At 34.0% G+C, this 21,850-nt stretch overlaps 1 protein-coding gene and 1 long non-coding RNA gene across 5 annotated transcripts in view; one reads left to right on the forward strand and one right to left on the reverse strand.

Moving 5' to 3' along the window:
* LOC125673662 (uncharacterized) overlaps positions 1–21,850 on the forward strand; it is a 70,085-nt gene that overhangs the window by 14,958 nt on the left and 33,277 nt on the right. For 2 of the 4 annotated variants that reach the window (XM_048910346.2, XM_056159209.1), the window contains exons 2-3: positions 12,485–12,622; positions 13,775–13,895. In XM_048910346.2, the coding sequence (XP_048766303.2) occupies positions 12,485–12,622; positions 13,775–13,895 (259 nt within the window). The remainder of the gene's footprint in view (positions 1–12,484; positions 12,623–13,774; positions 13,896–21,850) is intronic. The other 2 variants (XM_048910348.2, XM_048910347.2) reach the window with 2 other exon arrangements.
* Positions 19,270–20,637, reverse strand: LOC130052929 (uncharacterized). The gene is made up of 3 exons (XR_008801313.1): positions 20,585–20,637; positions 20,267–20,361; positions 19,270–19,524 (listed from the first exon to the last, which is right to left on the reverse strand). It is a non-coding gene; the product is annotated as an uncharacterized LOC130052929 (long non-coding RNA).

Here is a 21,850-nt window from a genome sequence, read left to right on the forward strand (position 1 = left end):
TGACTGACCCACTGGCCAGGTGGGAAATTATCAACCTGAGGTGTGAAAAAATATGAATGACCTCTTTAATTTCTATTGTTTGCCTCTGCTGTTGAGGGTGTTAATTGACACTTAGTTAATCAAAGTGACCCTTCCAAATTCTGTACAAAATGTTATAAAAAAAAACAACCAAAAAACAAAAAAAAACCCAGTTAGGAACATATTGAATGAATACAGTATCAACATGATCAAACACCATATTGTTGCACCATTCTATCGTATGGATATAAGTGGTAGTTAATAAAAAAAAAAAAAAACACTTGTGCCTGTTAATAATAATTATTAAAAGATAACAATGTTCTTGGTTTCCCTAAACTTAAAATTCCTAAGAATATTCAAATAACAATTTCATATTTTTTACTGTACTTTTCAAAAACGTCAAAACAAATTTGTTAATGATATTTATAAGCGATGCATGTAACAGAGTTTTTATAGGTAAAAGGAATTCCAATAGGCCGCTGTGTTTTCTTTATGCATCGGAATCCTGTTATAGATTTTCAGTTTAAAATTACACGATTTCAGTGAGAATATTTCTTATTAATTACACATGTATAATTACCTGTAGGTACAAGCAGACTAATTTAGTCTCTGTCGATAATTGACCATAGATCACCAGAAGAAATGGAACAGTACCTACTTTGTGAATATATTAAGATAAAATGTCTCTAAATGCTAAATTCTCGCGGTTAACCGGCCACCCCTCAAAATCGGCCGTTTTTTCAGTCCGAGAGCCGGTTGTTTAGAGAAATTTCACTGTACACATCTTTAGTTTAAAACTTTTGTATATCATTTATCCTCATTGTTTTCCGGATGCATGTACAACTTTGAAATTTGGTCACAATATCTCCCTCAAGAATTGTAAGAGTGAGTTTGCATTTGAACTGGATTGGTCTATCCTTGACCTACTTTATGGCTATAATTAGGTCCAACAGTTTTCTGGACTTTTTTTCGTTACAGATACAGTTACTGCCCTGAAAGTTACACAGAAGCTTCCTCTCAGAGGAAAACGAGTTCAGTTTGTGTTTCAGTTGGATTGGTCCGTCCGTCCGTGACCTACTTTAGCACTAAACGTAGGTTAAATAGTTTTCCGGGCTGTTTTTCATTATGTATACAGATATTGTCCAGATATGTAGTCATATATGGCTTCCTCTCGGAGGAATACAAGTTCAGTTTGCATTTCAGCAGGATTGGTCCATCCTTGACCTACTTTTTGGGAAAAATGGGTCAGACAGTTTTCTGGTCTTTTTTTCATTACATTGATTGATTGAATATTGTTTAACATCCGGCCCTCTCGAGAATATTTCACTCATATGGAGACGTCACCACTGCCAGTGAAGGGCTGCAAAATTTAGGCCTATGCTCGGCGCCTATGGCCATTGAGCAGGGAGGGATCTTTATCGTGCCACACCTGGCGGCCGTTTCACTAAGCGATCGTAGATCGTAAACGTACGATTACGTTTAAGATCATTTGACTCGCACATATACGAGCGTTTCACGAAACCTAACGATTGCGATTTACGTCTGACTTTTTAGAACTCTTTTCTCTATGGAGATAGATTTAAAATTAATCCTACCATGGAAAGAAATATTCATTCATTATTTCCTCATGGTTTTAAATATATCCTTATCGTCTGCAGTAACCCATGCAAGTTGTCAACAAAAATAATGGAAATTTTGAGCCCGATCTCTAGTGTAACGTAAAGAAAATTCCTAGAATGTTTAAACAATTGATAGAATAATTTTATTGACTTTCATGTAAGTAAAATAGGGGTGGGGTGGGGTGATATAAGAAATAACATAAAAGATTTACATTTTAGAATTTTAAATGCCATGTATCGATCTGCTCATGTGAGCCAAATTTCCATCAATAAGTAAACTGTTCAACGGGGGGGGGGGGGGGGGGGGGGGGGGGGGGCTGAGTACGTCGAATCGCAACGTCTCGGATCATTAAATCAACTGTTTCTAAAGAAATTTAAATTCTGAACATGAGAATAATAATGTCTTGGATCCTCTCTAATGTTAAATATACATGTGATCTAACGGTGATGCAGGCATATGTAGCTATACCCCCCCCCCCCCCCCATATCTGTTCTCGCTATTATTACATGCAAAGTTTGATATATTGACTAACCCAACCCCCCCCCTCACTTTTTAAAATATGAATTCTTGCATTGTCTTTATATTTATTTCAGCAAACTGGTAACAAGGACTAGGCCCGTTTTGGACCCAAACTTTGTGATACAATGAATTTACTCTATTTGTGGTATCACAGAGCCCGGGCCCAAAACGGGCTTGACCCCTGTGAGACTGACATTTCTGTGGTTGTGCGTAACAAAGAAGGACAACTCTAATTGATTTAAGATTCGGGCTCGGACTGTACAATGTTTTTGTGCAAAAGCAGACTGCAAGTCATTGTGATTGTTTTCTTCCTACAAATATAAACAAACTCGGTCAGGTAAATATTACCACAAAATGATCTCAGGCGGGGCCAGCATGGTGGCCATATTGCTCATTTACGTGCATGTAGGAACACTTACGATAACCCTAGACCACTCGTAGGGTTAGGATCAATACTGATCGTAAATCGCAAATCGTAACTTTTAGTGAAACGGTCGTACGTGCTAAGTTCACATTTAAGTTTACGATCTACGATCGGTTAGTGAAACGGCCGCCTGCTGTGACGCAGGACCTCGGTTTTTGCGGTCTCATCCGAAGGACTGCCCCGTATTACTGTTGCCTCTTATGACAAGCAAGGGGGTACTGAGGACCTATTCCAACTCGGATCCCCAAGGGATTTATTTTTTAGCCGAGTTGCAACGAAGTTGAACTCGGCTATTGGTTTGGTGATGCGGGTTGGCAGGCGGACGGTTGGGCGTCAACAATTGGTTTCCGGATGATAACTCAAAAAGTTTACAATCTAATCAAATGAAACTTTGATATATTGTTGGGTACCAGGTAAGGAAGATCCCTATTGATTTTGGAGAAAAATGGTCAAAGGTCAAGGTCACAGTGACCGAAAATAGAATGAAAATTTCAGAAAAATTTGGTTTCCGGATAACTCAAAAAGTTTAAATCCGAATCAAATGAAACTTTGATATATTGTTGGGTACCAGGTAAGAAAGACCCCTAATGATTTTGGAGAAAATAAGTCAAAGGTCAAGGTCACAGTGACCAAATATAGGATGAAAATTTCAGAAAAATTTCGTTTCCGGATGATAACTCAAAGTTTAAATCCGAATCAAATGAAACTTAGATATATTGTTGGGTACCGGGAAAGGAAGACCCCTAATTATTTTGAAGAAAAAAGGTCAAAGGTCAAGGTCACAGTGACCGAATATAAAATGAGAATTTCAGAAATATTTGGTTTGCGGATGATAATTCAGAAAGTTTAAATCCGAATCAAATGATACTTCAAGATATTGTTATGTACCAGGTGAGGAAGACCCCTATTGATTTTGGAGAAAATAGGTCAAAGGTCAAGGTCACAGTGACCAAAAATAGATTTAAAATTCCAAAAAAATTTGGTTTTTGGAGCATAACTCGAAATTTTTTAATTTGAATCAAATGAAACTTGGATATATTGTTGGATATCAGCAAAGCAAGGCCCTTATTGATTTTTTTAAAGAAAAAAGGTCAAAGTCACAGTGACCATATATAGAATGAAAATTTCAGAAAAATTTGGTTTCCGGATGATAACTCAGAAAGTTTAAATCCGAATCAAATGGAACTTTGATATATTGTTGGGTACCAGGTAAGGAAGACCCCTATTAATTTTGGAGAAAAAAGGTCAAAGGTCAAGGTCACAGTGACCGAATAAAAATGAGAATTTTAGAAATATTTGGTTTCTGGATGATAACTCAGAATGTTTAAATCTGAATCAAATGATACTTCAGGATATTGTTATGTACCAGGTGAGGAAGACACTTTTTGATTTTGAAGAAAATAGGTCAAAGGTCAAGGTCACAGTGACCGAAAATAGATTTAAAATTACAAAAAATTTTGGTTTCCGGAGGATAACTCGAAATTTTTTAATTTGAATCAAATGAAACTTGGATATATTGTTGGATACCAGCAATGCAAAGCCCCTATTGATTTTGGAGAAAAAAGGTCAAAGGTCAAGGTCAAAGTGACCGAAAATAGATTGAAAACTTCAGACAAATATGGTTTCTGGACAGTAACTCGAAAAGTTTAAAACTGAAATTAATTCTTCACAATTATAAATATGCCACATCATTCCTGACTTTACAATGTATCCCATGCAACTCGGCTCATGCACCCATGGGTGCATACATTGATTTTTTTAATTATTTTTACAGATACAGATATTGCCCTGATATTTATTCAAAGGCTTCCTCCCGGAGGAATACAAGTTCAGTTTACATTTCAGCAGGATTGGTCCATCTTAACCTACTTTTGACTAAAAATAGGTCACATGGTTTTTTGAGATACATAATCAGTTCACATTTCAAACATTTCAACTTAATTGGTGCACGTACCGTCAGTGATTTTTTTTGGGCCAAAATGCCACCAATATTCGGCTGTTTCCCTTCACTAAAATTAGCCATTTTTCCCCAATTATATATATATATGTTTTTCCCAATTTCAAATCTAGGGAAATTAGACCATTTAAAAAAAAAGGTTACCGTATATTGCTGACAAAGAGTAATTTTAAATACGTTTTTTCTTCAGTTTTATTCTCCAAACCACTGCACATGCAAAATGTTTTGTAAAGAATATGTAAAACAGTAGAGGCATCCATATAAGCAGATATACAGCAAAGTATATAGCTTCCAGATGAACATTAAGCCATATTGTTGACAATTTATTTTGACCGCCATTATATGTAGGGACTCAGGCTAATAACAGGAAGTGGCCAACAGTATAAGGTTTTACTAAAATCCGAAAAATACAAACAGGAGAGACATTCTGGAAACTTGATTATTAATATAATATTTACAAGAGTATGGGTACAAATGCTGGTGAATTAATAATTTATTATTTTCTTTATGAAATTAGACAATAAATATTTCTTAGAAAAAGTAAATAATATCTATACAAGGTGTTACTTCCAATACATATTTAATGTTAAATAATGATTTATTTTATGATTTTAAATCAGATCTGAAATAAACCTCAAATAAAAAAAAATTGTTATTTGATTATTTTATGCATCTTTACCATTTTAATTTACTATGAATGATTTTTCCCAATTTGAGGAAAATGTCGCTAGTTTTTCCCAATTCAAAAGGAGGGGTAGTAGTTTGAAAAACAAAAAAAATCACTGACCGTGACCTACATGTACTTTAGGACTAAAAGTAGTGTTGAAAAATCGTGAAAATTTCATAAGGCCTAAAAAAAAAATTGTGTGTTTCGGATAACACTGATGAAAAAATTAGGGTAGGTGGGAAGGGATTCTAATTTTTAGCTCACCTGAACCGAAGGTTCAAGTGAGCTTTTCTGATCAAAATTTGTCCGTTGTCTGTTGTTGTCGTTGTAAACTTTTCACAATTTTATCTTCTTTTTCAGAACTACTTGGCCAATTTCAACCATTTAACTTGGCCAAAAGCATCCTTGGGTGAAGGACTTTCAAGTTTGTTCAAATGAAGGGCCATGTCCCTTTCAAAGGGGAGATAATCACAAAAATGCAAAAATAGGGTGGGGTCATTTAAAAATCTTCTTCTCAAGAACCACTGGGCCAGAAGAGCTGAAATTTACCTGAAAGCTTCCTGACATATTTCAGATTCAAGTTTGTTCAAGTCATGGCCCCCAGGGGCAGGATGGGGCCACAAGGGGGGATCAAAGTTTTACATACAAATATATAGGGAAAAACTTTAAAAATCTTCTTCTCAAGAACCACTAAGCCAGAAAAGCTGAGATTTACATGAAAGCTTCCTGACATAATGCAGATTCAAGTTTGTTCAAATCATGGGCTCCGGGTGTTGGATGGGACCACAATAGGGGATCAAAGTTTTACATACAAATATATAGGAAAAATCTTCTTCTCAATAACCACTGAGTCAGAAAAGCTGATCTTTACAAGAAAACTTTCTGACATAGTGCAGATTCAAGTTTGTTCAAATCATGGCCCCCGGGGGGTAGGATGGGGCCACAAGTGGGGGGGGGGGTTCAAAGTTTTACATACAAATATAGGGAAAATCTTTAAAAATCTTCTTCTCAAGAAACAATGGGCCAAAGAAGTTGACATTTACATGAAAGCTTTCTGACGTAGTGTAGATTCAAGTTTGCAAAAATTGTGGCTTCCAGGGGTAGTTGGGGCCATCAATAGGGACTAAGGTTTTACATGCAAATATATATGGAAAGTCTTCAGATATGGGCCAAGGTGACTCAGGTGAGCGATGTGTTTTCTCTTGAAACATCTTTTCTTGAGGACGAGAAGTCGTATTTGAATATAGAGACATTCCTGCACATATGTCAACACTGAAAAATGGCTGTTTATGATCAGAGCTCCAGCTAATTTTTTACCACAAAAAGTATTTACTCCCTGAATTTCAAATCAATGAGTACTTTGCTTTTCAGAAAAATTCAAAAGTGTATTTTGTTAATTTACTGATTATCTTTGCTCTTTTGCACAGAAGATATCATCAGATAAACGATACTTCTTCCGTTAAACTTTAACTTTATACTTAAAGGTTGCTCCAGCTATTCGGGGAAAATCCTTTGCAATTCTTTTTATTAAAACTATTCATTGTCATTGGGAATTTGATACTTATCATTGATGCATTAAATTTGAATATGTCAGACAGTGAGTCACATGATTATGATCCAATTCTGTATATCATTCGTCCATGATTGATAATACAAGGGTTTTTTTCCCCGCGCTTTCGACCACACACACTAACTCTTTAAGAAAGAAAGTATAACAAGTAGGCCTATATAATAGTGTTTTGAATTAACTCTTCCAATTTTTCAAAATTGTGAGTCATCAAAACGTATTTCATAGCGCTAAATATCATGTATGATCAAGCCCTGAGCTAACCTCAATTCATATGAATAGATAATTCATATTTATATCATACTACATGTATCACAAATACGCGGACTAATACACATTACTTTGGGAGTGTAAAGCGTATTTACATTTGCTAATGCGTAATTGTACGCATGCTTTTCAACTTCAATGCGTATTTGGTAAAATTTAATGAGTATTTACGCTGATACGCACCTTATCTGGAGCTCTGTACGATGCAATTTATTAATTTGATAAACCAGTAATTTTTCTACATTTTTTTACAAGGGTCCTGTGGCTTTCGAATTGGGAAAAATTGTCTACATTTCAGTCAAATTGGGAAAAATCAATTTTATCATAAATAAGTTTTAAAATCATATCATACATTATATTATCTTATTTTACACATCTAATTTTCTTTAACCTTCTAAAATTTTCAATTATTCTATCCAAATCATCATTCCCATAATCTTTGTTAAGTCTTATGTATATAATTATAATTCACATAAAATGTTTATTTTTTTTCAAATACGTTTTCCTTTCATAATTTTATTTTTGGGAAAAATACAAGCTAAATTGGGAAAAAATTGGCAATTTTTAGGAGGGGAAAGGGCCGAAATTCGGACCCAAAATCGGCCTTAAAAAATCACAGTAAACACTTTCTTATATTTGATTCAAATAAACTGGGTTGTTTTTTTTTTTTAAATGAAAATAAATTCATCTAAAACATAACTTTACACACATTAACTTCGAGTAGATGTCGTAAAACATCACTTCCGACCGCGACTTATTTATTAGAACTAAAAATAGAGATTGTGTCATCATGCGGTTCAAAATTGCCTACAAACTCTACAGTTACACTTTTTTAGTTAAGGATAAAATATCTTATGGTTTAAAGTAAAGTTTCTTGTTCATCAGACACAGATGAAAGACTCAACGTTAAATCTTGCACTCGCAAAACATGCCAACTTTGCTACTTCATATCACAAAAAATATACGTAATACATGGATATAATTACTATATATAGAAAGTACACACCCTATATAGTATTGGGGCATAAAATTACCAACTTCTGAAAATAGGCCAAAATTGACCCTTAGTGTACCGTCTCCTTTATCCAGTTCTGATCACTTTAGCCAGTTACTTGAGTAGAATAAAATAGATAACTTGTCTTATCGATGTTTCTTGCACCGTTTTCCCTTTCGTAAACTGGCAGGCCAAACCTCTCACATATCCCTGACTTGCTTCCAGTAATTTTTAGCTCACCTGAGCCTCGTGAGCTTTTCTGATAAAAATTTGTCTGTTGTCGTCGGCATCGTAAACTTTTCACATTTTCAACTTCTTCTCAAGAACCGCTGGGCCAATTTCAACCAAACTTGCCACAAAGCATCCTTGGGCGAAGGGCTTTCAAGTTTGTTCAAATGAAGGGCCATGTCCCTTTCAAAGGGGAGATACTCACAAAAATGCAAAAATAGGGTGGGATCATTTAAAAATCTTCTTCTCAAGAACCACTGGGCCAGAAAAGCTGAAATATACATGAAAGCTTCCTGACATATTTCAGATTCAAGTTTGTTCAAATCATGGCCCCCCGGGGGTTGGATGGGACCAGAATAGGGGATCAAAGTTTTACTTACAAATATATAGGATAAGTCTTTAAAAATCTTCTTCTGATTGATTGATTGAATATTGTTTTACGTCCCTCTCGAAAATATTTCACTCATATGGAGACGTCACCACTGCCTAAACCACTGAGCCAGAAAAGCTGAAATTTACATGAAAGCTTCCTGACATAATGCAGATTCTAGTTTGTTCAAATCATGGCCCCCGGGGGTAGGATGGGGCCACAATAGAGGATCAAAGTTTTACATACAAATATACAGTCAAACCTGTATTAAGAGGCCGTCCAACGGAGAATGCAAAAAAGGTCACATATGGCAGGTGGTCTCTTAATACAGGTTGCCTATTTTCCGCAGTTAATTGATAAAATTTCGCAAATAATTTGTACAAGGGAGAAAATGACTACATGCATTTGGAATTTATCATTAAGAAAATCAAGTACGGTTTTAATAGTTGTAAAATAAAACTAATAATACACTGTGGTTAAAAATCTAGAATACAATGTGTTGTATCATAATTTATTATTCCTCAAAAATTACATTTAATATGTTTAAGATTGATACACATGCATTTCATATTACACATTTACATGAGATTTAAATCTCATTTATGAACTGCATGTAAATTTTCTGAAACTTACAAACACTTTGTTGTAAAGAGTATTTATGTATAGCCTACTTGTACAGTGTAACTAAAAAAATGCAATGCTTGTGGTAAGAAAGCAAATGATGAAGTGTTGTGTCTCTTTTTGTACAATAAAGGCTGGAAATATGTTATTCAGTTTGAGAAACATTAAATAAATCACAATATCCATTGTACATGCACAGCAAATCTTTTAAGCTTTGAACTAATAAAGGCAACTTTCTTGAACTCGAACGTGTCAAATATTCGGGACATGTCGATGTGAACCGCTAGTTCCGGTCATTATTCTGGAAACCTCGAGTATCTCGTGCAAGAAAACTGCGAATACTCTGTTTAAAATTTCAGTCCTAGCACAATATTTACCTGATTTATATCGTGATCGGGCAATATTTTCACATAATGGTAGATTTTCATTTCCGATCTAGCGAAATTCACACCTTCAAATACACTGGCCTTGATTCCCTGATCCTTGATTTTGTTAAATAAACAACAACTTGGTTTTTTAAATTAACCACACATGACCCTGCATGTTGACAGATTGGGTATAATAATTAATTCAGAGGGCCTACTAAACAAGGTCACCGCCAAACTATGCGATATTTATAAATCGAAAGTGTTAGGGGCGATAATTCCCAGAATAGTGCGTTTGAAAACGAAAGTGTTAGAGACGATAATTCCCAGAATAGTCGGCTCAACCAAAATAGAAAGTAGTAATCGCGTTGTAATCGAAAAATGTACAGTCATTAAATAGAGGTAAAATTTCGTGAAAATACACGAAAAGGTTGTAAAAATCATGGTCGTTGGTCGCGTCAGACAGGTGGTCGTTTAATACAGGTACAATATATAGAGTAACGTTTTGGGGGGAACTTTTTATGGTCACATACGACAGTGAGTCGCTTAATACAGTGGGTCGCTATGGCAGTTTTGACTGTAGAAGGAAAATCTTTAAAAATCTTCTTCTCAAGAACCACTGAGCCAGAAAAGCTGATATTTACATGAAAGCTTTCTGACATATTTCAGATTTCAGTTTGTTAAAATCATGGCCCCTAGGGGTAGGATGGGGTCACAAGGGGGGATCAACATTTTGCATGCAAATATATAGGGAAAATCTTTATATATGAGCCAAGGTGACTCAGGTGAGTGATGTGGCCCTTTGGGTTGGACCTCTTGTTTTTTTTTTTATATATGTATGAACACTGCAATATAGATAGAAAATCATGACTGAGAATATTATTTTTATGCCCCCCCGAGATCGAAGATCGGGGGGCATATTGTTTTTGTCATTCTGTCATTCTGTCTGAAACTTTAACCTTGCTAATAACTTTTGAAGAGTAAGTGATAGAGCTTTGATATTTCACATGAGTATTCCTTGTGACAAGACCTTTCCGTGGGTACCAACATTTTTGACCCCGTGACCTTGACCTTGGAGTTTGACCTACTTTTTGAAAACTTTAACCTTGCTAATAACTTTTAAACAGTAAGTGATAGAGCTTTGATATTTCACATGAGCATTCCTTGTGACAAGTCCTTTCCGTGGGTACCAACATTTTTGACCCCTTGACCTTGGAGTTTGACCTACTTTTTGAAAACTTTAACCTTGCTAATAACTTTTGAACAGTAAGTAATAGAGCTTTGATATTTCACATGAGTATTCCTTGTGACAAGACCTTTCCGTGGGTACCAACATTTTTGACCCCTTGACCTTGACCTTGGAGTTTGACCTACTTTTTGAAAACTTTAACCTTGCTAATACCTTTTAAACAGTAAGTGATAGAGCTTTGGTATTTCACATGAGTATTCCTTGTGACAAGTCCTTTCCATGGGTACCAACATTTTTGACCCCTTGACCTTGGAGTTTGACCTACTTTTTGAAAACTTTAACCTTGCTAATAACTTTTGAACAATAAGTGATAGAGCTTTGATATTTCACATGAGTATTCCTTGTGACAAGACCTTTCCGTGGGTACCAACATTTTTGACCCCGTGACCTTGACCTTGGAGTTTGACCTACTTTTTGAAAACTTTAACCTTGCTAACAAATATTGTTAATGTTCACTTTAAGCCTAAGTGTTTTGAAGACGTTTCTTAAGAATGAGAAAAAAATATTCTGATATAAACAGATTTTTAAACAGAAATAATAGGAATTTAAATCGGATAAAAATGGACATTAAAAAATCTTTAGGATCGGCGCATTTTTATAGGTAGGTCGGGTTACCCGATCGAAACACACAATTTTTTTTTGGCCTAATCGATAATTGGTCATTATCGAAAGAACTGTTTCAATCAATGATCGATGTAATCGGTATTTACATGTAGTTAATATAATGTTCATTATTTTTGGAGTTATTTCTATTTAGTTTTATGGATATGTGCAGTATATACACTAGCTGGTGTCACCGAATTCCCAATTTTCAATGTGGAGTCCACTCTGACTCTCCCCCGCACATGTCTCAATATAGAAGCGGTAGTAACAGTCAGATGAATCTCGGATTAGATATTAATAAGTGTACAAGCGACAATCGATTATGAAAAATAGAATCGATAATCGGAATCGAATAGCCAAAAACAATCGACAATCGCGATTGTTGGCGACAATAGTTTCATCACTAACTAAAAGTTTATCAAATGATTTCCTGGACTTTTTATCATCATGAATAGATATTGCACCAACATTTTGTCACAACCTCACTCTCAGTGAAAATTTAATACATAATCAGTTCACATGTCAGATGGATTGGTGCACCATGACCCATTTTAAGGCGTTTCTATTCAGAATGTGTGTTGTATCAATTCAGAGTGCTCAATATGCTTCCAGGTTGAATTTCACTGTCTGACGGGCATATATTAATTGTACTGTTTGGGATACTCTCTTGTTTTTTTTTTTTTTTTTACATTGCACCGCTTTATGCTTCTCTATGATCAATGAGAAACTAAATTTTTCTTATTCAGTTCCAATTAATATTAAAACTTTTTACATCTTTTAATTGAAAATTGTTTGTTTTTCGTGTTGTAAAAGTTTTATTCCTCACATGCAGTGACGTAATTTAGATAACTGAGAAACACCGCTTGTCCACAGAGTTAGGGACAACCCTTGTATGTAATTAAAATTAAACTAATAGATTTAATCTAGTCTAATTCATCTTGTACAATATAGAGTGTTAATGTATATTTATAATAAATGAATTAATTTGACTGACAGATACTTTTTGCATTTGTAGATTGAGGTATTCAACCTATGTGAAAAAGTTTGGATTTAGTCTGTGGTTTGTTCTAAAAGAAAATCCGTCTGCGGTTTCTGAGGCCAAATATCGGTGCTTATTCCAAGAATTTCTTCAGATGTTTGGAATTCAAGTCATGTGAGTTTTGTAAAATTAATTGCAAGTCAGTTGTGAAGGTAACTTTTTTCATTGTATAATATATAATGATATGTGACATAATTTTAACCAAAACATGCACCAAGTGCATTTTTCATTTTGCCACATAGTTTATCTTAAGTTGAACGTTTCTGCATTAGCCTTTAAACATTCTACGGGTAGTTCAGTACAATAAAGAGTTTTATCTACATCAAATATATACAAATATTGCACGATCTAACTGCAATCTATGGTCACATCAATAATAAAAATAGTAAGTTTTGATTATTTCCTCGGGTCGATGTAGCTGCAACAAATGAATGACACAAAATGTAAGTAGGAATATTTAATACTGTTAGAAGTGTTGAGGTGTTGATACAGGGTATACCATCCGTATTGTTTGTTTACTGCATGCATCTATCTTGACTCCTTTCGGGGGTGTTTGTTAATTATACAGGTATCCCAAACGATCGAACTCTAAAGTTTGAAGCCATACATGAACACATGTAAATTCTGGATGTCTCTACACATGTAGACTATAGTGTTTATATATTCTACCCATGCATTAAATGTATCTGTACATGTCATGGTATACACAATGTACATACGAAATTTCCTTTTTTTTGTGTATGACTGTTGCGTGTATTAATGTACAATTTGCGATAATTTCATGTAATATATACATGTACACTCGGTACTTGTACAAAGATATATTACATTGAATATATCTAGAACTGTAAAATATACTGTATCACGATTCCGGTTTATTTCATTTTTTATTAATTGATGAAATATACAAAAAATAATGTCATGTACATGTATTTTATCACTTGATTATGAAATAAGTAAAATCCCAGGGAAAAATCCGAAACATTCCGAGTAAATAGATCATTTTGTGTTCAGCGTGCGCTCAGCGTTCATTCACAGTTCACTTTGCACTCTGCGTTCGCTCACCGCGTTCACCAAATTGCGTTCACTGTGCGTTCACTGTTCGCTCTGCGTTCATTCACCGTTCGCTCTGCGTTCGTTCACCGTTCGCTCTGCGTTCGTTCACTGTTCGCTCACTGTGCGTTCACCGTTCGCTCACCGTTCAAGTGGGAAAGAAGAAAGTTTCAGGAACTGTATATTATATCTTAAGATTTATTTCTATTTCAGGGCACAGCCAGTAATAAACATGGAATCTACAAAGCTATTTAGAGAAAAAGTTTCATCATGCGCAGAAATTGTGTGCTTAAGTCAAAGGGATGTTGAGAAATGCGCAGTGGCAGTTTGTGAGGTACAAGTATGTACGTACATTAGTTCCCCACCAATTTGTAAAACCAAAGGCGACTATAGATTTCTTCTCTGTATGTCCATCCCTCTGTCTGTCCATCCATCCCTGTCTCTCCATCTGTTCATCTGTCTCTTCATCCGTTCCTCTGTCTGTCCACCCGTTCCTGTCTCTCTGTCCATCCCTCTGTCTGTTTATCTGTTCCTCTCTGTCCATCCGTTCCTCTGTCTCTCCATCCGTCCCTCTGTCTGTCAGTTTGTTCTATTGCTTAATAATTCTTCAGTTATGCGTGCAAGGATTCATTTGCGACTTTGCAGTGTAGTTTCAGAGTGGCAAACTACATATCAAGTTCGAATTTTATAATGTTTGATGGACAGGTGTTTAAGAAATTTAAAATTCTTATAATTTATGTTTTATATGCATTTTGATTGAGTTGTAATGGAAAGGCTGTAAATGTCGGACATCTGAATAGAGGCAGTTGACGAGACTTGGTTGCTGATTGAGTAAAATATCACTTCATTAATTTACATTTTAAGAGCCATTCTCTGTAAGCATCAAAACATGTGGAAAACGACCGACACGGATTTTGACGAAATTTTACACAAAGTATACATACTTAAGTCCTTTAATCATGACACCTTTAAAAATGGGCTTTGACTCGTGTTTCCATGGCAACAAGACATCCAATTTTGTGCAAAGACGTGCCCCTCAGTAAATATTGAATTTTCCTTTATAAAAATGTGTATATTCATTTAATTTCCATTGCTATTTAATTAAGCTATGTTGTGTGTAATTTTTAAAAATAAAATTAATTTGTTGCAACACCTTAACATGAAATATATGCTCTCAAATGCCCCAAAATCCCACTGAAAATGAGAGAAAATTGTTTCAATTTTGTGCAGAAACACAACCACTGGTGGATTGTTCTTACATTGACAAATGTGTATCGTATCTACTAGAATAACATATCAAAAAATTAGAGATGTCATATTTCATTTAAGAAAATAAATTGATTTTAAAATTTGCACTATTGCGAAAATATGCGAGTTTTTCCGAAATCTAGATCACCTCGACTCTTGACTGCAATGCGTATTCCAAGTATATTCATGATCAAGACAAGTTACGTCCCTTTTCTGAAGTGAAAGTAGAAATTCGTGAGTGGTGATTTGGATATTTTGAGCTGGTTTAAGTCTTTAAATCAACTAGAAATTTACATTTGATACTTAAGTGTTTGTCGGAGACCGTTATGCTCTCGATGGGTAGCTTTCAATGATGATGTATCAGTGGATTTACGCTGCGATCGTGATTACAACAGGGAGAACTTGTATGCAAAAACTTCTGAGAAGATTAGCCGAAAAAGAAACGCACAGGTGGCATTAAATGTGTCCAATGCTGTTGTCATAACAATTCAGATCCATAAGTACTTTACTATCATTCATTTTGCCTCAGTTTGTAAAATAACTAGACAGTAAACAAATATATTATATAGTTTATCCAATTCCATATGCAATTCACCGTTGAATATAAACTTCAAGCAAAATCTTGTACATGAGAAATGCCTGTGCCGATAGGTGTTTGTGAATAAGATTTATCACATTAACTTTAACGTTTGTAAATATTCATAAATCTGTCAATTTAATTTCATTTTGAAGTTTGCAATTGCTCATTCTGATGTTATTTAAACAATTATCAATCAGCAAGAAATATTTATTTTTCTTAATATATATTTGTAGCTCTGACAGTCAGGGGTGCAGATTCAAGATTGGATGTTCTAAATGAAATTAAGACAGAAATATTTTCTGTGAGGAATGTATAAGACTCAGCATCATCATTATGACAACACAGTTGTGGGTCATTAAAATTTAAGTGGATCCAACATGGCTGGAACTTGTTTAAAGATTGTTCAACTGGAATGTGTCCACTGAGAAAATCACAGAGGCTGAAACTGTTGGAGAATATCTGACAACCTGTTTTTGAATTTCTCATCCCCTTTCATGGAAGGAACTGTACTCAACTGAACAATGCAACTGTACATGTCCATAGTTTACATGAAAATACTGATATACATTGTATATGCAAAAACAAATATAGTGTGTTAGTCATTGTTTACAAACTCATTTTTAGATAAAGCTTGAAAATATGATTGAAGATTGTTTAATTTATTTTCTGGACTGACTGAGAGCTTCACAGACTGCAATTTAAAATGTGCAATTTTAATCTAATAGAAAACAATCAGGATAAGTCTGACAGAAACAGGACAACTTTAAACTGATATTCTTAATATAACCAAGATGGACACAAAATTTGCTTTTAAAAACAAAATAATACCCCACCCCCACCCCGAATTGGAAGTTGGGCAGTATTTTTTGTAATGCATGCATCTTATAAGTCATTCATCTACATGTATGACACATAATTTGATACAAAACCAAAACCTGCTTTTAACAATAGCAGTCCCCCACCCCTGTAAATTGTGTTGTTATAAACAATGGATGTTTTGGGAATTTTAATGGGCATTGATTTTGCATTGCAAATCTTTTTTAATGCCATCATCACAGAATCTGGTATTCATGGAAATGAATGAAATTATTTGCAACAAAGTAATTAGAAAAGTGCACTTATGTACTTATGGAGAAAGTACTGACACAAGCCAAAAGGCCATCCATATTCAGTTGTTTTTTCCCCCACTAAAGTTGGATTAATTGAGAAATAAAGAAATGAAATGAAAGGGTATATTAATAATTGGGTATGCATTCTTTTCCCAACATTTTCTCGACACTGATTTTTATCAGCTACCAACATACATATGTACTAACGATTTCTAAATTGTTTTATGTGTCAACTAAAGCTGCAAGGTACCAGAAAGATGATGTTACTTAGGTCATAATCTACTTACACCAGTACACCACCCTTTCATTTTATTTCTGTTTAATCATTTGAATTTATTACAAAGGGGAAAATATGAAGAAAAATGTGCTACTATGGAAACATCAACCATAATCATTGAAAACAATTTAATGTACATGTACTTCAGTAGATTTATTCTACAATATCATAACTTCATCTTTGTATTCATAGGCTGGTTAAAATATACTAATTAAGAAGGAATTCAATTTGTAGTTTAGTTGCTATAGAAACCTACTTCCATGGAAACATTATGTTGGCGATTTAGATTTCTTTTCATTTACATTTTAAACTACAAGTATTTTACGTACTTTTACTCAGTTGAGTCAGTTTTGACCAGAGATAGCTAGTCCAAAAGTCCTGTTATGAAAATGTTGGTAATCTGACTGTTTTGTCTCCATGGAAACATTAAATAGGAACTGTAGCAGCTAGATGTAACTGTTATGAAACAGCTGCTACATTTACTATTTAATGTTTCCATGGAGACAAAACAGTCAGATTACCAACATTTCATTACTAATACTATAATTCAAATGATTAAACAGAGTCATATAATGCTTTTACAGGAAATACCTAGAGATAAATAGATATAAATCTTGTGAAAAGTAAAAATTCTATTCAATACAAAGTAATTCAAACACATTAAAAAAAATTTCATTTTCATTTTAAATGTAATGATCTTCTACCAATGCCTTTTGACTTGAAGATTTTTTTAAATGTTTGCTACACCAACTAATCCAACTTATGACTAATCCATGGAAATTATGAAATTTGTACTTTATAACAATTATTAAGATTATGACAGAACACTGTAACTTAATAATAGGCACACACGTTTCTGCTTCCTGACACAAATCAGTTCTATAGTCAGCACTTTTCTTCAAAACTAAGGAACCATATACATGTATCTTATAATGGTTGCTATGGTAACAAAAGAATTAATCATTTATATGGCTAATTTAAGTAGACTTTTACATCAATTTATATGTTCAAATATAATATGACAATGAGTTTACACTATCACATGGTAATAAGCAGACCTGTAATGCTTTCTGATACAAATTAGCATACTAGATTACTTATTAAAACCTTGTTATAAAATACTGAAATATGGTTGCTATGGCAACTGAAATATTTCATAACATGAGAATTCATGATATTTATCATTGTTTATGTCAAATTTAATAGATTAAGGATATTATATTGATAAATTATTAAAATTTGACTCATATATTCATATTATGAGATTTTTCATATTACCATGGCAACCAATTTTTCAAGCTATATAATTTTATTTAGCAAAATAAGACATTGGTCGTTTTTTTATATTTTACACATAATGGGATGAATTGAATCATATATAACTTTCATTGATGTGTATTGTTGTGTTTTCTTGTAAATGATGTCATAAAATGGCTTTAAAATTATTTTTTTCAAAAATAGTCAAAATGCTAAAATATTGATTTTTCAACCTCAGGAACAATAGGTAATCCAATATTGAATTATTGATGTTTTATTAAGAATTCATTATGCTGAACTTAATCTTTAAGCAAGCAATAGAGAAATTTGTACATCACCCTTACAGAAAAAAGGTACATTTTAGGTACCTTTGTTGGGTACACTTTTGGATACATTACAGGTACAATTTGGGTACTTTACGGGTACACTTTAGGTACACCTAAAAGTATCCGGAGTGTACCCAAAAGGTACCTGGAATGTACCTAAAGTGTACCTAAAAGTATACCCTTTTTGGAACCGGACTTTGAAAATATTTCTAGCTGCAGACGGGTACTTTTTCGGGTACATTGTTCTTTCCCATGCAACTGTCTAAGTTAAAATTTTCCGGGGTACCTTTTGGGTACCTTATTATTTCCAACTTTCCAAGTATCAATTTTTAGGGTACCTTCTGGGTACAATATTTTTGGGTACACACTTTGGGTACGCTTCGGGTACACTAAAAAGTACCCGGAAAGTACCCAAAAGGTACCCAGAATGTATCTAAAGGGTACCTAAAAGTCTACCCTTTTTGGAACCGGACTTTAAAAATATTTTTAGCTGGAGGCGGGTACTTTTTCGGGTACATTTTCTTTCCCGTACAACTTTTTAAGGTTTTAATTTTTGGGGTACCTTTTAGGTACAATTTTGTTAACATTGTTGTTCCCATTTTGGGGTACCTTTTGGGTACATTTCTTTGATACATTTTCAGGTACATTATTGATACACCCCAGGTACATTTTAGGTACTTTTCAGGTACAATCCAGGTACCATTTCAGAAACTTTTCTGGTACATTTTAGGTACAATTCTGCTACTATTTTAGGTACTATTTAGGTACATTATTGGTAAAATCCGGTTACCAATTTAGACAGTTTTTAGGTACAAACTGGGTACATTTTAGGTACTTTACGGGTACAATTTTAGGTACAAACCCGGTGCCATTTTAGGTACGTTTTGGGTACATTCCGGGTACAGCATAAGTACCATTTTAAGTACACTCTGGGTGCCATTTTAGACATATTTCGGGTACCATTTATGGCATTTTCCAGACTTTGCTTGCCTCTCCTAAAGTATGCTTGACTAACACTTCAAATGTACTGGAGTTCTGCTAGTTTTCATGAATATTACCAACCATGTGTCCTGAAAAAATGAAGAATCTTAATATATGAGAAATTGCATTTAATTCATCTATAACAAATTATGACAAAGCTTCTCTTCTTCGTAATCCTATTTCTCCTGCAAATAAAAAAAAAACAAAACCCATTTAATGAAATATAATAAAACCAAATCACAATACGAATGTAGTTTACTGCACTTTTCTTTGTCTTTAATTCAGTTGACTTGACGCTTTAAATTATCTTTATTTTACACCCATTTCGTCTCTTTTAACTTTCTAAATTAAATATACTTATATATTATATTTTCTTGGATATTGTTCCTTTATTATTACTTCGATTAAAATCTAACAAATACATGTAAATAAGTGCATAAATGAAAGAAATTTAAAAAAAACCATTTTCATCATAAATGATTAACACATGCAATACAATACCAAGATTGCAATGAAAATATTTTAACTTATCTAACTTTGCATTAAATGGTTGTGCTAGATAATCATTCTTAACAGCAACATCTTTTCATAGTCTGAACAGCAACAAGACATGAATGTGAACCATGGATGCCCCCAAACTTAACGATTTTCAAGACAAGTAGGTCAAAATTCATGTCAAGGTCAGAAGATCAAATTTGGTACCATCAGAAAGCCTTAGTAGGTCAAAAGGTCATTAATGAGGTACTTATATATACAGTTTGTATATATATTAAAAAATATTTTCTTGTCACAAAGAATAAAAATGGCAAATATAAAATCCCTACCCATTTTAGTTGAAAAGTTATAACTAAGTTAAAGTTATATCAATATGCCACTTATATTTTATTACAGATCATAGGATACAAAATATTTTAACAGCAATATTACCTGTGCATTTTAAAAAGTTTCACAAAAATGTGCTGTTGATTCTCTGGATAAGTTTTTGCTCACTTTCCTTTGGGAGAACATTGATGACGTACATTCTAAAAAAAATAATAATGCAATTATTTTGTGGGCATGTCATATATCTATTTAAAATTAATAGAAACAGTTTGTATGATCTGTTCAAATTAAATCAGTGATTTGAAACTGATAGTGGAATTAGTCATCCCAATTTGACTTGCTGTCAGACAAATTTAAGACATATCAGGGTCATGGACTTCCCATCCACTATACATATAGGCCTAGTAGTCTCATTGGACTTACCTAAAATGTGCATGAACTGAAGTGTCATTCAGAGTAAACTCATTTTGGAACTACATATATAAAAATTGATCCAGGTCTGCATAGTGTAATTCTCAGAATGGCATATTAAAACCAGTCTGGTCAGTGGTCACACCATATAAATTCTGTATCCATCATGAATTATATTCTGAAAGAGAAATGAAATTGTAAATAATCAAAGGATACCAAAGACCTTGCTTCCAATAACCAAATTACAGGACAATAAATAAATATTTCTAATCACTGGTCACTTGTGCTATCAAATTAAATTTTTACTTGTCAATTGATAACTCTTACTGTTCCTTCCGACCAATCTGATTAAAACCAGCTCCTCGATCCGCTCCTCGTATTGCGACAACATAAAAATAAAGGAACGGATCGAGCTGATTTTAACATAATGCCGACGTTACTTAAGTTATTTCAGTTTGACCTGCTTTGTACATAAGAGTGGTTAAACTATGAAGTGTTACAAATGAAATAGCATTGCTGTGTCTAGGAGTATATATCTAGTTGATGCAAATCGCGGGTTATCAAGTGCCGGGTAGAAAATGAAAATCGTCTAAGTGTCCGACAATAGACGCATTTAGACTAGTTAGCGAATTCCATTGTCCTACTTTACAAAAGACACATGAGTTACATAATTCAAGATACCTCTGACTGTTACCCTTGCTTTCTCTATATGTTATGTGCAGTGAAGATCATCAGACACAAATGTGAAAGGGATAAGAATCGGAGGAATTTCGGATTATCAGTGATCATGACTGGCATGAAGTCAAAGACTCTACAAAATACGCTAGTGTGTAAATCACTTACTTAATGGTTGTGAGTCTCTTCAGGATAACACCACGAACTCCCTCGGGTCCCTGTTGAAGGCTATTCTTTGTCTGTTCATAAAGTTTACTGTATGTCACAACATCATAAAAATGGCGTCTGCATGGTCTGCATGCTTATTAAGCTCGGGAACTCAGAGTGCACACCCCATGCTTTATATCAGGAACCCGATCTCAATTTACGGTTGTTAAGAGCCAAGTACTGTGAAGACCCACTCTGAATTGATTGGTTAATTAATTAATAAGTTAACTAGTTTATAAAAATAATATGATGATCTTCAATAATTTCCTTCTGCAGGGACATCTTTTGAGATACAGTGTATATCAATATTAAAAAAACCCACACACACCCCCAAAATAAAAAATCAAATACAGATAGATCTATATATGTATGTATTATGATATATACGGATTGTTT

Source organism: Ostrea edulis, chromosome 3 (genome assembly GCF_947568905.1).
Source record: "Ostrea edulis chromosome 3, xbOstEdul1.1, whole genome shotgun sequence".
NCBI classification, from domain to species: Eukaryota; Metazoa; Mollusca; class Bivalvia; order Ostreida; family Ostreidae; genus Ostrea; species Ostrea edulis.